Genomic DNA, 17152 nt, shown 5'->3' on the forward strand with positions numbered 1-17152 from the left:
TTAACTTAAATACTCACATGTGACTAGTGGTTACCCTATTGGACACCAGTTTGGAGGACTTCCCCTAATATACATGTTCTTCTCAATGGGAGGAGTGACTGGTAGAAGCTGTTTTATCAGATTCTTTGTTGTTCTCCACACTTTTCCACAATGAGAAAATGCTTAGTAGCAGAAGGAGGAGAAGCACAACCTCTGGGTAGATGAAAAATATGATAACACAACGCTGATTGGAGGAAGAAATAATTGGATAAAGACACAAGAGTTCAAAAACAAAGGCTGAGGCTTCATGGCAAACATACATTAAAATTGTTCAGGAGAAATCTTGGAAAGTATGTATAACTTATAGAATTTCTCTTTTAGATGCTGGATGCTTTGCCTATCACTTGTGAACTACTTTGCCAAGTATAATCAGGTCTTGTGAAGACTCAAATAATTTTGACTGAAGGCCATTTCAAAGTTTCCAGTATTCCATGAAGCAAAAGCTATTGTTCAGTATTTCAATTTAGTTTGAAATTACAAATGTTAATTGAGCATCTAGTGTGTCCCCAAACACAGTTCTAGGCAGTGGAAGGAGATAATGCACTGGTGAAAGAGACAGACATTCTAGACAAAAAATTCAGGAGTTTACATGCTGGTGTGTGTGAAACTGCACATCTCAGATTGGGACTTGAACTCATTGTCTTTTAAGTGAGATCACACCCTGGTCTCATGTCTCAGGTTCTTTATGTCTCACCACAGAAAGGATTCAGTGAGAAACAAAGTGATAGGTAAGTAGTGGATTTTTTCTCAGAGAGATACACTTTCTGTAGACAGAATCCATCTCAAAAGGTAAGAATGGCCCCAGGGCATGGGGTTGTCTTGGAAAAGTGAGAGTGGCCAAGGGAGAAACACACCCCACAGACAGAGTGTGGGCTTTCTCAGAAGAGAGGCCCCGAAATATGGGGGTGGTTAGTTTTTATGGGCTGAGTAATTTCATAGGCTAACGAACCGGAGGATTATTCCAACTATTTTGGAGAAGGGGCGGGGATTTCAAGGAATTGGGCCACCACCCACTTTTTGGCCTTTTAAGGTCAGCCTCAGAACTGTCATGGCGCTGGTGGGTGTGTCGTTTAGCTTATGCTAATATGTTACCATGGGAGTATAAGGAGGCTCAAGGTCTCCTGGAGGTCTAATCTTCGGCCATCTTGGGCCTAATCCGTTCTAACCAGTTTTTGTTGTGTCCTCAACGGCTCTGTCATTTTTTTTAAAGGTTGTGCCCTGTCCCCTTCCTTCCTGTTTCACATGTGTGTGAAGGAAGGGGTGACAAATTAAACTTTATAATATGGAAATCTGGTATCTTTTAAAATCTAAACTTTTCACATATAAACCCAGCAGAACAAAACCCATTGCTGTGTCAGTTTTTGATGCTCTAATTTCTCCTTATTTTCATAGCAGCAGGAATTCTATCCTTCACAAATAATGCTCTGAGAATAGTAGCTGACAGTTAGACTGTGCTTACTAAGTGGTGAATAGGTATTTGTTCCAAGCAGTTTGCATCTATTGATGCATTTAAGCCTCACAGCAGCCCTATAAGGTAGGTCCTACTATTATTCTCATTTTCAGATGAGGAAAGTGAGGCACAGAGAGGGTAAGTAACTTGCCCAAGGTCATGCTAGTAGCAATGGAGCCCAGAGTCATACTCAGGCTGTGATCATTGCGATAAGAAAAAAATATATCTGGTCATTCAGATGACCAAAATTTATTCCTCATATATTTGTTCTTCATCCATGGTTTCTGGATCACATTTCCCCAAGCCCTTGGGATTTCCTCAGTGTTGAGAGCGATAAAGGTGTCTTTTATGTTAATGAGGTGACTTTCGGAAAGCTCCTAAAGATGGGGCTGGTTTCCAGTGGAGCCAACCACGTGATTAGAGGGTTGGAACTTTCAGTCTCACCCTCAGGCCTCTGAGGAGGGGAAAGGGACTGGAGGTTAAATCAGTTGCCAATGATTTAATTGATTGTGCCTATAGTGCTTATATAATGAAGCCTCCATAGAAACCTGAAGGACTGGGTTCAGAGAGCTTCCGGGTTGAGACTGAGGAGGTCCTGGGAACCTCTGATTTATGGCGCGTCGGTCAGAATTATAGGTGACAACCTGGGTTTGGAACTGACGTCTGAGGTGCCCCACTTTGGGGGAGGGCAGTCTTGTAGGACTGAACCCTTAACCGGTAGAATCTGATGCTGTTTCTGGGTGGATAGTGTCAGAACTGAGTTGAACTTCAGACACACGGCTGGTGTCCAAGAATTGCTTGGTAGTATTGTTGCAGGAAGGGAGACCCCTTCCCGGGCCCGAGAGTCGGCTCTTGTCTAACACTCGGAGATGAATTATTCGAGGAGACACACGTGCTGACAAAGCAAGAGACTTTATTGGAAAGGGGAGCCCGGGTGGAGAGCAGGAGGGTGAGGGAACCCAGGAGGACTGTTCTGCCACGTGGCTCGCGGTCTCGGGTTTTATGGTAATAGGATTAGTTTCCCCGTTGTCTCTGGCCAATTACTCTGACTCGAGGTCCTTCCTGGTATTTGCATTGCTCAGCAAAGGTGGATTCCAGCAAGAAGGATTCTGGGAGGTTGGTAGGACATATGGACTGGAGTCTCCTCTCTCCTTTTGACCTTTACTGAATTCTTCTGGTTGGTGGTAGCTTGTTAGTTCTGTGTTCCTTACCAGGACCTCCTGTTGTAAGATAACTGATGCTGAGTGGTTACTATGGTGCCTGACCAGGGTGGGCGTTTTCAGTCAGTGGTTCCCTTAACAGTATGTGTGGGACTTCTCCCCTCCCCACCCTCCCCAACACACGTGCGCGCGCACACACACACACACACACAGGAATTCGCCCCTCAGGACACCAATTCACTGGCAGTTTTGTGTTTAACTATTATACCAGACAATGTTGAACAAACTGCTCTTGATTACAAGCAAAATATCTCCAAGAACATTCAGAAGTGATTCTAAGGACAATAGGGAGGTGCCTTTGGCTCAGGGGTCCAGCTGAAGGACTGTAGAGACACAGCTCACGCTTTCCATCTCCAGTCACGATAGGAGGGCCCAGACTGGATATAGGTAGACCCGACAGTTTGATTATACATCAGAAAGAGGCAATGAACCATAGCACGCTCTCTGCTGAGCTCTCTTTATTAGCCTGAAAACCCTCTGGATCACATCACCCTATGACAAAGGACACTTGAGCAAGGACCCAGTGTGTGAAGCAGAGGGCCAGTTTGAGAGGTTGACTTCAAGTTGAAGCCGCTTATGGCAGTTGTCACAGATAGAAGACCATAGAGGGTGGCCAGAGGTAACTCAGGCAGGGCCACACAGGGCAGAGTTCCTTGGTGGGGCAACAAGAGCCTGCCTGATCTATGAGTTTGTGGGGCTGGTAATTTGATTTTGTCAGAGCACACATTTTGTTCAGCCAGAACAGAGGGGTCACCTCATGTTAACCAAACTCTCAACTGTGGTATAAACCACACTGATAAGGCATTTGTTTACAAGTGGCAGATCTCATTTCTGTGGGACAAGGATATGGTGCCTGATAAGCAGGTACCCTCTTCTCAAAGCTGTGGGAGGCCATTTTAATATTCAGTGGGTGCTGGGGATCAGAACAAAGGCATTGTTCTCCGGGTTAGAGTAAGGCTCCACACCAACTCCATCCCACAGCAGGGAACAACTCTCCAGGGGCATGAGTGTCCGCACCCACAGCCCCCGAGGTGGATAAACAAGTGAAGACGTTATTTAGACAACCGTTGTGTATCTGTCCCTGATCTTTGCTGATAAGCAAATGAGCAAAGGATCCTGGCTTAACTAAGTAAAGGTGGGACCGCATTAATGGGAAAGCTGAGGCCCCAGGCTAGAGATGGGCAAGTTCAGGGGCAGGATTCACCACATAGCCAGTCTGGTCTGGACGCCACCCCTGATGCTGTGTCTCTCGCTCGGGTTTCAAACGCCAGGGAGGAGTATCTATTTTGCCAAGCTAAGTCAAGTGCCTGACCTTGGGCTAGAGGAGGCCCAGCTTAGAGTCTTCCTAGACTGGCATCCAATGAGAAGCGTTAATTATTCAAAGGACGTTCGGGTGCTTTTAGGGAGTGGAACTCCATGCTGGGCTGCTCCAAAGCAACACATGTCCAGAGCAAGTTATTAAAGCTCATGATCCAGAAACCATCAAGAACGTCCCTATGACTTAAAGAAGCTGATTTACTAAGCAAGGGAGAAGGTGCTCTAGAGGAACCATGAGGCATCGTGCTAAGAAGTGGTTGGCAGGGCTTACTATAGCACTTGGGCTTTTGCTTGATGAATCTAAGGGAGATTTGAGAAACAGAGGATCAGTTCTGGATAAGGTATTGTCTAGATGTGGATAAAAATGATTATTTGAATTTATATCTGGGAGGTGGGAAGGTTAAAGTGCGGGTAAAAATTCACTGGTAAAGAAGCGATCGTCACTCACATTTGGCAGAAGAGAGGCGTGTTTAGTTATGTTTGCAGTTGACTGTCCTTGTCACTGTCTTACTTCAGACACGGTCAACGGGGCCTTGTCTCTTTGTGGGAGTCTTGTCAATGTTCATTAGGAACCTTCTAGCTGTGAGCTTTCATCTTGGGGGATTTTTACTTTCTCAGCCTTCAAAGTTTAGTCAAAACTGATTAGATTTCCAGGCCCGGATTTCCTTCCTAGTGACTTAGAGAGACATCCAGGCATTCAAAGTGAATCTGTAGCTAGCTAGGGATGAGACCACCGGCACTCAGGTAAAGAGGTACCTGAGGCATGGATGTCATGCAGATAGCAACCAGGTGGCTATAGGGAGACAGGGTACAATTTTATTAATAATTCTGAAGATTTAAAAAAAATTTTATCAACTATTCTTCATACCAAGTGAATATAGCTTCTGATTGAAAGGTTTCTCTTTACCCCATTTAAGAGTAGTTGGGACACAGGCAACTTTGAATGGCTTCCAAGATTGAGTCATTAAGATAAGCAAAATAACTAGACCACAAATTCATGGTCTGTTTCCCCCACTTTCATGACAAATCCCATCCATGTAACTTCTTCCTCTCATTGTTAATGGCCCCAATCTTCCTGAAAACATTAGGAATTAACTGCGGATGAGAACTTGGGGGATACACACAGCCAGGTTCTTTACAAATGAGTAGCCTAGCTACAGGGATGTTTCCAAAGGAGACTTTCTTTTTCCTTTAAATTATTTTATTTCTTGTTATATTACTGCTTGAGCTGGCTGTGCAGGCTCCATATTGCCACTGTTCTTAATATACCTCAGAAAAACATCACTGGGCAGGCTGCAGAAGGACCTGGTAAATCACTGGCTTCTTCTAGCAGGCCCGCATCTTCTACTGTTTTCCGATGGTTGGGGTGTGCATCTCTGTTTCCTGGTATCTCTCTTCTTCCTGGTGTTTCCCTTCACCTTTCTAGGCTCTTGGTGAATTTGTTCTGGTGGAAAAAGATGTCAAGATTAAAAAGAAAGGAAAAATTTACAGCCTCAATGAGGGCTATGCCAAGTATTTTGATGCTGCTACCACAGAATACGTGCAGAAAAAGAAATTTCCTGAGGTGAGTAAAGAAAGCCTAAATCAGAAATGGGGAGGATGCTGTCTCAGTGGGTTCCTGTTTCGGGGAAGGCTGTGGGGGACTGGCTGAAAGAGAACAGTACCCATGTTTATGGCTCTGGCCCGTATGAGAATGGCGGACTCTGACTTTCTTCATAAGCAATCAGTATGTTTCATGGCTAAAATTTACTTACTAAAGGTAATACTCCCCAGGTGAGTTTCTCTGGGAGAAATTGTCTATGAAGAAGGCAGAGACCAGTTTTTCAATATCCAGGGTTTCAGATCAGAGCATCTCCTGTCATTTTGTTTGTTTGCTTTTATAAATTTATTTCTTTATTTATTGGCTGCATTGGGTCTTCGTTGCTGTGCATGGGCTTTCTCTAGTTGTGGTGAGTAGGGTCTACTCTTTGTTGAGGTGCGTGGGCTTCTCAGTGCAGTGGCTTCTCTTGTTGCTAAGCACGGGCTCTAGGTGTGTGGGCCTAGAGCCCGTGCTTCAGTAGTTGCAGGTTCCAGAGCACAGGCTCAGTAGTTGCAGCACACGGGCTTAATTGCTCCCTGGCATGTGGGATCTTCTTGGACCAGGGCTCCAACCCGTGTCCCCTGCATCGGCAGGCGGATTCTTTTTTTTTTTTTTTTTTTTGGCACACGGGCTTAGTTGCTCCGCGGCATGTGGGATCTTCCTGGAGCTGGGATCGAACCTGTGACCTCTGCATTGGCAGGCGGATTCTTAACCACGGTGCCACCAGGGAAGTCGCTGTTAGATGTTTTAAGGGCAAAAGTAACAGGATATGAATTGTGAGGTTGATAAAATCAAAATTATTCACAAGTTCCCAGTCTTGGAGATGATTTCACAGTGGTTTCCATTCTAAGCTAAAACATGCGTCTTCTAGAACTCATAAAGGAAGATATTTATTTTACCACTGAAAAACCAAACTCCTATGCAAAAAAACCCATAAATCTTTTTGAATGAGAAGTTGCAAACTGAGAAAAAAGGTAATCACCACACATGTGACCGACTACTCGAAGACCCAAATACAAGGGTGAACACTCAAACAGAAAGCCAGGCAAAGGGCACAATCGTGGAAGTCATGGAAGAAACAGAACTGTCCAGTCAACAAATGGGAAGATGCTAATAGAAAAGAAATGCAAATTAAAATGCAACATCGTTTCCACCCACAGATTGGCGTAGATCCAACAGGTGAATAGTGCTCAGTGGTGTGGGAAAATAAGCACTCTCATAAAATGTTAAAGGAAACATAAACGCCACAACCTTTCTGGGGGGAGCAATCTGGCAATATGATTTCAAATAGTAAATATTCATATCTTTTGACTCAATCCTAAGTTTCTCCAAAAAGCTGATCCTAAAGAGCTAATAGGTCAAATAAGAAAAGATAAATGAGGACTTCCGTGGTGGTCCAGTGGTTAAGACTCCACGCTCGCAATGTGGAGGGCCCAGGTTCCATCCCTGGTCAGGGAACTAGATCCTGCATGCCACAAGGAAGATCCCGTATGCAGCACTGAAGATCCCATGTGCCACAACTAAGACCCAGTGCAGTAAAATAAAATAAAATAATAAAATAAAATAAAAATTTTTTAAAAAATGTAAATGAATGAGGATATGTCACTGTTGTTTATAACAACAAAGGGACAACTAAAGTACCCCATCAGGAAGTGTTGGTTGGGACACCCACAATATTCTAGTGCAATATTGTGCCACACATCTATTCACCCATTAGAAAGGTAATTCCTTCTTCATATATAGTGAAACATGTCCACAAAGTACACATACACACACGAATGTATTTATGCACACAGATATGTATAGCATGTATGTATGCATAAAATATTTTTAAAACGCCCCATCTTGTTAATAGTGGTTTCTGGAAGTTGAGGTTATAGGGGTCTTCACTTTCTCTTGTGTGAATATGTGCGAAGAGTATGTTTTATTGAAAACAAATCATTCCAACTCTCTTGTAGAAATTATTACAAATCCATTGTCATTTGAAGAGGTAATCACAGAGCACGCAAACAAGAAATTTAAAGGAAAAAAGCATATCAAGTAGTTAATTAATAAAAATATATTCTTTTCCTTGAATTTGTTTTTAGTGCAATGTGAGTCAGCTTTTAAAAATTTGTAGTATGTTGTGATTTCTTTTATTTAAAATAAATGTTTACTTTTGCACTTCAAAAGAAAGGAAAGAAAATGGATCATTTTGTTTTGAAAAAGAAGTCACCTTACTCTCCTGCAGTTTCCCCCCCGGGAAGCCCCTCTCCAGTGTGAGCAGGCAGTGCTCCTCCCACTCCTCAGGCTTCCGGAGGCCATTGCTTCCCTGCCTGATCTTTGTGTTCTGGCTGCCGTTCTCCCACACACTGCACCCCCAGGAGACGGGAAGTGGTCCAGACACTTTTCTTTACCCTCCGCCATTGTGGGAAGAGCAGTCCTCCTTTGCTATTTCTGTCTCCTGGCAGTAGCAGCTTCTCCTACCCTTGACTGCACTCTTCTATCAGTGATGATAACAGTAGCTAGTATATACTGTGTCAGGCACTGTTCCAGGTGCTTTTTGTGTACTAACTCATTCAATTCTCCAACAGACTACAAGATAATACCACAGTCCCCATTTTAGATATGAGGAAACTGAGGCTCAGAACAGTCAAGTAATATTGCCAAGTTCAAGCTCTTACTGGTTGCCTCATGACAGGCCAATAGAGAGATGAGTTATTGGGGCAAAAAATAGTGACTTTATTGGGAAAGCTAGCAGACCAAGAAAATGGTGGACTAGTGTGCCAAAGAACCACCTCACCTGAGTTAGAACTCAAGCTTCTTTTATACTAAAAGGGGAGGGGGTGTGGTTGGTTGTTGCAAACTTCTTGGTGTCAGAATCCTTTGTTATTGTAGCTGTCCACGTAGGTCAGGTCCTGATGTTTCTGTAAACCTCCAAGAAGACAAATGTTAGCCTGCGTTCTGCAACTTTTTTTTTTTTTTACTGTTGCTCTTATTTTTTTTTTAATCTTTATTGGAGTATAATCGCTTTACAGTATTGTGTTGATTTCTGCTGTACAACAAAGTGAATCAGCTATATGTATACATATATCCCCATATCCCCTCCCTCTTGAGCCTCTCTCCCACCATCCCTATCCCAACCCTTTAGGTCTTCACAAAGTATCAAGCTGATCTCCCTGTGCTCTGTAGCAGCTTCCCACTAGCTATCTGTTTTACATTTGGTAGTGTGTATATGTCAATGCTACTCTCTCACTCGTCCCAGCTTCCCCTCCTCTCAGTGTCCTCAAGTCTGTTCTCTATGTCTGCATCTCTATTCCTACCCTGCCACTAGGTTCATCAGTACCATTTTTCTAGATTCCATATATATGTGTTAGCAGACAGTATTTGTTTTTCTCTTTCTGATTTACTTCACTCTGTATGACAGACAAAAAATTTTTGCAATTTGTACGGAAACACAAAAGACCCCAAATAGCCAAAGCAATCTTGAGAAAGAAAAATGGAGCTGGAGGAATCAGGCTCCCCAATTTCAGACTATACTACAAAGCTACAGTAATCAAGACATTGTGGTACTGGCACAAAAACAGAAATATAGATCAATGGTACAGGATAGAAAGCCTAGAGATAAACCCACACACATATGGTCACCTAATTTATGACAAAGGAGGCAAGAACATACAATGGAGAAAAGACAGCCTCTTCAATAAGTAGTGCTGGGAAAACTGGACAGCTACATGTAAAAGTCTGCAACTTTTTATCTCTATATGAATGGAAAAGTTTTATACCCTTAAAGGTCAGAGCCTTGAGGATGGGCTATTCCCTACATTTAAAGCTAGAGGCAAATTTGTATTGAAAGCAATAGAATACAAAGGTTAAAGTAAAGTAAACAGATACAATATGGAATCAGATTTGTGCTTGCTTATTCAGTAACTTGTCTAAGGTGACCTTATATAACTGGTAGAGCTAGAATTAAAATCTAGGCCTTCTATTGTGCAACAGATCTCTAGAACTCTTTTTCATTTTGCGAAACTGAAATTTTATATCCATTGAACAAACAATTCCCCACTTCCTCCTCCCCCCCCTTCCCCTGTCCCTAGTAACCACATTCTACTTTGTGTTTCTATGTGTTTGACTACTTTAGATACCTCATATAAGCAGAATCACATAGTATTTGTCTTTTCGTGACTGGCTTATTTCACTTAGCATCATGTCCTCAAGGTTCATCCATGTTGTAGCTTTTTAAAGTCTGAATAGGGACTTCCCTGGTGGCACAGTGGTTAAGAACCCACCTGCCAATTCAGGGGACATGAGTTTGAGCCTTGGTCTGGGAAGATCCCACATGCTGCAGAGCAACTAATCCCGTGAACCACAACTACTGAGCCTGCGCTCTAGAGCCTACAAGTCACAACTATTGAGCCCACGTGCCACAACTACTGAAGCCTGTGCGCCTAGGGCTGGTGCACCACAACAAAGAAGCCACTGCACTGAGAAGCTTGGGTACTGCAACAAAGGGTAGCCCCTGCTCGCCGCTACTAGAAAAAGCCTGTGAGCAGCAACAAAGACCCAACGCAGCCTATAAATTAACTAATTAATTTAGAAAAAAATAAAGTCTGAATAATATTCCACTACGTGTATATACCACATTTTCTTTATCCATCTATCTGTCAATGGACACTTGGGTTGCTTCCACTTCTTGGCTATCGTGAATAATGCTGCAATGAACTGGGTATAGAGATATCTCTTTGAGATTCTATTTCTAATTTTTTTTAATAAATGTATTTATTTATATTTATTTGTTTATTTGTTAGCTGCGTTGGGTCTTCATTGCTGCACACGGGCTTTCCGTAGTTGCAGCGGGCGGGGGCTACTCCTCATTGTGGTGCTTGGGCTTCTCATTGCAGTGGCTTCTCTTGTTGTGGAGCACAGGCTCTAGGCACGCGGGTGTCAGTAGTTGTGGAACACAGCCTCAATAGTTGTGGCTCACGGGCTCTAGAGCACAGGCTCAATAGTTGTGGCATATGGGCTTAGCTGCTCCGCGGCATGTGGGAGCTTCCTGGAGCAGGGCTCGAACCCGTATCCCCTGCATTGGCAGGCAGGTTCTTAACCATTGTGCCACCTAGGAAGTCCCTCCAATATTTTTTTGGATAAATACCCAGAAGTGGGAAGGATGTTTCCATTTTTTTTTTCGAAGTTTTTCCTTCTTGTCATTCCCTCTTCAACCCTCTTTGTTCCACTGTCTGCCCTTATAAAGGGGAGGGGCTGTGGTTTGCTGTTGCAGACTTCTTGGTGCAACAATCCAGTGGTCATGTTTCCATTTTATGTTACCTCTCCATGGCATTTAGGGCTGTTTATCCCTTCCTTCATGAAACTCTGTCTTCCTTGGTGCTGTGTCTGGTTTTCCATACATCTTCCTAACCATCTTCTTAGCTTCTTATACTGGCTCCCACTTTCACTGCCTGCCTTTCAATCTTGGTACATGACTTTATTCCAAACGAACCTTTTGGCTCACACTTGGTGTTCCCCTCAGGGTGACCTCATCCAGTCTCTTCTGATGGGATTCAGATCTGTTTGCTCCTCAGACACTTAGAACCCCACATATCCAACTCTGACCCTCCTACCCCCCACCCCCTGCTAAACATACACCCCCAAGCCTGCTCCTTCCTGCTTCTTCGTCTCTTGGCCTGTACTGCCTCTACCATCATACTCATTACCAACGAGGTTCGGGGAGTGAGTCCCGAGGATTACCTGTTTCTTGTGTCCATGTCTAATTATTCACAGGATGTTATCAACTCTATATCCTCAATATCTCTCAAGTTAGTCCATTTTCTTCATCCCTACGGCTACTGGTCTAATTCAGACCTGCGTTCTTTTACCTATTGAGAAGTCTCTTAATTGGCATCTGAAAGTGTCTTATATACTTAATATCATTATGTGAATAAACGTAGGAGGCAAAATCTCTCATGTAATTTTTAAGGTAACAGCCTGAGTAATGCTTTCAAGAAATCTCATGTAAATGCAACTCAGTAAGTATTTTCCCAGCATCTACTTTTTGCCTCCCACCAGGCGGGGCCCAGGGAATGCCAAGATCAAGCAGACAGTCTTTTCCCCAAGGACATTAGAGACTGATGGAGGGGACTGGCACATACATGCTTATAAAATCAATGGATTTTATTGTGGCCGATGCCACACAAAACATTGGATATCTGCCCTGAGAAATTCTGGCGTTTCCTTTCACTGTCTGAGAATTATTAGAAATCTCAGATGGGTCACTGAATGGGGAAAAAGCAAACCTGCCCCTAGGAACCCTTTAATCAGAGAGTCATGCCTTACCTAATATGCCCTACTGTGAGGGAAATCATGAGCTTTGACTTATTTCTTTCTGAACAAATATTCTTTTCATTACGTGACTAATGAAATTCAAGTTTACAAGGAAGTTGTTCTATTTCTTTGAATGATTTCTGAAGCTGTTTAAAATAATTTTGCCAGTGGATAAACACTGCTTACACTAAGTGCAAAAGTTGTCATGGTTCAAGGGGGTCTGATTTTCAGAAGGCTGAAAAGTGCTCTGAACTGTGGGGGCCAAAGAGGAGATTCAAGGAGTAGCCAAACAGTTTGTGTTTGTCTGTACTTCCTTTTTCTTTCTTCCTTCCTCCCTCCTTTCCTTCCTTCCTTCCATCCTTCCTTCTGTCCATTCTTCCTTCCTTCCATCCTTCCTTCCATTCTTTTGTTTGTTCTTTCGTTCTTTCTTTTATTCTCTCTCTCTTTTTCTTTCTTTCTTTCTTTCTTTCTTTCTTTCTTTCTTTCTTTCTTTCTTTCTTTCTTTCTTTCTTTCTTTCTTTTTCTTTCTTTCTTTCTTCCTTCCTTCCTTCCTTCCTTCCTTCCTTCCTTCCTTCCTTCCTTCCTTCCTTCCTTTCTTTCTTTCTTTCTTTCTTTCTTTCTTTCTTTCTTTTTTCTTGTTAGCTTCTGTCTTAGGACACATTGTCTCTCACTTTAAGTAGTCCAACATTTAATGAGTGCAGTCACTAGTTGAGGTTTGGGGGCTTCTAATGAATGGAATGCTCAATTACATAATATTTTCAATTCCTAAGCTAGTGGGTGGACAAAGGAGGCCCTCGAATGCAGAGCTCGCACCAGCTGCATGTGTGACCTGAAGAAGGTGCTGACTAATTGCTAAGCTCACTGCATCTTGTCTTTTCCCTCTCTGCCTTCTAGGATGGCAGTGCTCCCTACGCGGCTAGGTATGTGGGCTCCATGGTGGCTGACGTGCACCGCACGCTGGTCTACGGAGGGATCTTCCTGTACCCAGCAAACCAGAAAAGTCCGAAGGGCAAGGTAACTCTCCTTTGTCTACTGGCTGAATCCGCTCAGGGAGCCAGTCAGAATGCCGTTTCTCATCATGTCTGCTTTTCGGCTACTGCCCTGTCCTTGGCATGTCTGTCTGCGAGTGGACAGGTGGAAGAGAAGTGAAGTATTTATCCCACTAGTGAATTCTGAGGCTGTGGTAGAAGGTCTGGAGAAGAAGGAGGCTGAAGTTGTAATTGGTGATTGTCACCAGCTTGTACTTCCTTGGGCCTCACATCCCTTTCACTGTGAGTCGGCTGTGTTCATCTCCCAGTTTCCACATGCTGTGTCTGTCTTTTAGCTTCATCAGCAGTTGATTTTGGATCATAGACCCTTTTGAGAATTTAAAGAAACATATATAAAAACAGATGATTGAACCTGGTGTACCCCCAAAAAAATAATTAAAAAAAAAAAAAAAAAAAGAAACATATGGACTCACTTCCCAGAAGAAAATTACACATAGACATACACATTACATGTGTTTTCAGGAGGTTCACAATGACCTAAGGTCCACCCAGAAATTCCCTAGAGAGTTCCCAAAGTCCAGACTAAGCACTTCTGCTCAGAACTCATTCAATATTTCTGGAAAGGTAGCTCCTGGAAGATCTCACTGCAACTTTATGATCCCAATGCATCTGTCTTGAACAGATACTGCCATGGAAAGATGTCTGATTTTTAGCCAGTCACAGAATCATCAGTAAATAGACAAATCCAAACAAATGCCTACCATATTCTCTGATGCACCAACAAGTAGCCATATGTATATGTCTGTCACTGTGGGTGATCTGAATTATTGGAATGCCAAATTCAAAGCCATGATAAGAAATCTAACACACATGAGACCAGAAAGGAGACTTCAATATGCAGATTGGTACATCAGGCATTTCTCTTCATGTGAGTGTTTAGCTCACATATATTAGCTGGTTGAACTAAGAATCACAGATAAATCTGCACGAGAGATGCTGGAGGAAAGGAAAGTATTATGGAGTATTGAGATCAAGTAGAAGATATGGAAGTTCTTTTTTTTTTTTTTTTTTTGCCACGCCACACAGCATGCAGGATCTTAGTTCCTGACAGGGGATTGAACCCATGCCCCCTGCAGTGGAAACGCAGAGTGTTAACCACTGGACTGCCAGAGAAGTACCCTATTTTTTTTTTTAAATGTGGAAATTCTTAAGCAGAACCATTCTCAGCACCTACTCAGTTCAATAGGGAGAACTTTAAGACTAATTATTACTAATTATTAAGATGATTTAAAATGTTTAAAAATATCCATATACAATTACAAAAAATTTCCATAAGCATGTATAATTACATATATAGATCTATATTCATAGCACCATATTGAAAGTCTCATGGGTTTCTGATCTTTATATTTTAGCTCTCATGGTCTCTGTGACCACACTTGTGTGTGTGGGTAGGTGGTTGATTGTGTCCGCTTCTTCTGTGTGCTTGTCCATGTAGAGCAGTGAAGATTTTTTTATTTTAAAGTTACATGTGAATTAATTTTAATTCACATGCAACTTTTAAAAAAAGATTTTTTATTATTTATTTATTTTTTTACTTTTGGCTGCATTGGGTCTTCGTTGCTGCATGAAGGCTTTCTTTGTGGCGAGCGGGGGCTACTCTTCGTTGCGGTGTGTGGGCTGCTCATTGCAGTGGCTTTTCTTGTTGATGAGCATGGGCTCTAGGCGCGTGAGCTTCAGTAGCTGTGGCTCGTGGGCTCTAGAGTGCAGGCTCAGTAGTTGTGGCACAGGGGCTTGGTTGCTCTGGGGCATGTAGGATCTCCCCAGACCAGGGACTGAACCTGTGTCCCCTGCATTGGCAAGCAGATTCTTAATCACTGAGCCACCAGGGAAGTCCCAAGCAGTATAGATTTTAATTGCAGAAAAAACAAACAGATTTTATGGCCTGCAGGTCAAGGCGCCATGAAGATCTGGACATTGTGTTTTAAGATGAGTTTATGACAACAATGGCTTCTTAAGGTCAGAACAAACCTTGGCTCCAAGACAAGGTTTATGCAAGAATGCTGTACTTGTTTATCTGTTTGTTTATTTATTTATACTATCTGAATCAACGTGATACAAACAAAAGCATGGCATGTTGTTTTCCTAAAATGGCAATAAATGCCCCCTACAGTCTTAATTTACTTTCTCCTCCATGCCTGGCTCCCCAGCCCATATTGGAGATATTTTGCTCCTCGCTTTCAAATAACAATAATTTAAAAATCAACAAAAGATATAACTATTTCTCCAAGTAGTTTTAACATATCTTCAAAATGCATGTGAAGAAAAGAATGGAAAGAAAAAGGCTACACAGAGCTGGAAGCTGATTAGGGAAAAGGAAACATTTTTTTAAATTACAGATCTTGTACCCATGGGGGAAGGAAGGAGAAGATAGTACGACACTGAGTCAGAGCATGCAGCTAGAATGTCCCCCTGAATCTAATGGGATGTGATGTGATGTGTATGTTCGCTGTGGGTGGGGGGTGGGGAGGGAGTCAGACTACAATGCCAGAAATAGACCCAGAAAAGACATTCCGTCAGCCCATTTCAGTTCAACTCACCATATTCTAACTGGACACAGGATGGACACCTGCTAATTCCCATGGTGCCTTTTAGACAGGCATTTCTTCCTCAGAAGAGGCCTGGCTTTGGACCCATGTCCCTGGTTTGGTAAACAAAGCCACAGGCTGATTTTTTTCGCCATTTCTGGTCTCCACTGGGAGCCCTTGTGCAATGTACATGCTTGTTTGGACACTTTCTTCATGTCAGGCAGTACCAGGAATGGAGACGCCACAAAGACCAACCTCGACAGACGCCTCCCCTGCCCTTAAGGGAGGGCGTCTAAGGAGGAAGACAGGTGTTAAACACATTTCGGCGTCATGACTGTTATGAAAGGGGAAGCACAGGATGCTGTGGGAGAGCAAGCAACGAGAATTAACTAACTTAGTCCAAGGGGCCAAAAGAAAAGGCCATTTAAACACCAGCAAACTATTCAGCCAAGCTGACCCTTGAGATGTTCCTCCCCGAGGTCCTGGACACCGTGGTTGTCCTGAGAGACCGCCCGGTGTTCTCAGGTGACCTTCCGACTCCACCCATCCAGTGCTCGCCAGGTGACCTTCAGATCCTATCCAAGCGTGACTCTTGACTGCCCATAAGGCCTGGCAGACAGAGGCTCCTAACCGGGCCCAGAGAACCAGTTCACCTCATTGCGGCACCAATGAGAAATGAGTACCTAGGTCTCATAGTCCCAAGTGAAGAGGCCAAGTCTGTTATAAGCACAAAGGTCGTGAGACAGGTATACATCGACCAGAGGTGTCCCCAAAGGCATAGGTGATGAGCATCCAGCCTCCTGGACAGTGTGGGTTTCGGGCTCTGCTGAGATGCGCAAATGCCCTGGCACTAATGAGACAAGTTCAGCAGCTGGAATTCCTCGTGGAGCTTTAGGGTCATGGCTCGGGAATTTTGGCCACTTGCAACACTTGTCCACCTGACTCTGTTTCTCTGCAGCTCCGGCTCCTGTATGAGTGCAATCCGGTGGCCTACATCATCGAGCAGGCAGGAGGCGTGGCGACCACAGGCACGCAGCCCGTGCTGGACGTGAAGCCTGAGGCCATTCACCAACGAGCCCCCCTCATTCTAGGGTCCCCGGATGATGTGCAGGAATATCTCACCTGTGTACAGAAAAACCAGGCAGGCAGGTAGTGAGTCTGACCCCGCAAGCCCTCTTCTCTTTGTCTTATAGCTTGTTAAGGCCCCTAGATGAATGATAAGTGAGTGGATGCTCCTGATGAGAAACAAAAGGCAAATCCACCGAACTGCATCCAAAAGAGCGGCAGCCAAGTGCTCGCGGCAGGTCTAGAAGCCAGAGGCCAGTCTGTGGTCAGTGTAAAGGGCTAAAAATAAAACCCGCATGTGAAAAGAGCAGCTTTGATTTGTCTTCTGTCGTGAACAGTGGCAAACAGTGTTGTGATTCTATCCGCCCACATAATCAGCAGCTATCGACTTGTGGGCGAAAAGTACAGATTAGTTAAGAATTTGTCTCGATTGGCTTAAAATTTGAACCTAGTGTCTTAGTCCTGTAGTGATTAATTTCCTTTCTTATAAAATATATACATATATTATATATATGCTTATATATAGTTAAGGTATATAAATATATACATTATATATATATTTAAATATATATTTAAATGGCTGACAATTTCTTAGGTGTTTTTGTCTT

The 17152-nt window shown here is 43.3% G+C and overlaps 1 protein-coding gene and 1 non-coding gene across 2 annotated transcripts in view; both read left to right on the plus strand.

The window, feature by feature from the left end:
* The window catches only part of FBP2 (fructose-bisphosphatase 2), a 40698-nt gene extending 23847 nt beyond the window's left edge, over positions 1 to 16851 (plus strand). The window contains exons 5-7 of the mRNA XM_057722042.1: positions 5453 to 5590; positions 12797 to 12916; positions 16438 to 16851. Of these exons, the coding sequence (XP_057578025.1) occupies positions 5453 to 5590; positions 12797 to 12916; positions 16438 to 16632 (453 nt within the window). The 3' untranslated portion in view covers positions 16633 to 16851. The remainder of the gene's footprint in view (positions 1 to 5452; positions 5591 to 12796; positions 12917 to 16437) is intronic.
* On the plus strand, positions 6991 to 7063 carry TRNAA-CGC (transfer RNA alanine (anticodon CGC)). Its single transcript has one exon. It is a non-coding gene; the product is annotated as a tRNA-Ala (tRNA).
* Positions 16852 to 17152: the final 301 nt, after the last annotated feature.

This window comes from Hippopotamus amphibius, chromosome 2, assembly GCF_030028045.1.
Source record: "Hippopotamus amphibius kiboko isolate mHipAmp2 chromosome 2, mHipAmp2.hap2, whole genome shotgun sequence".
Lineage (NCBI taxonomy): Eukaryota > Metazoa > Chordata > Mammalia > Artiodactyla > Hippopotamidae > Hippopotamus > Hippopotamus amphibius.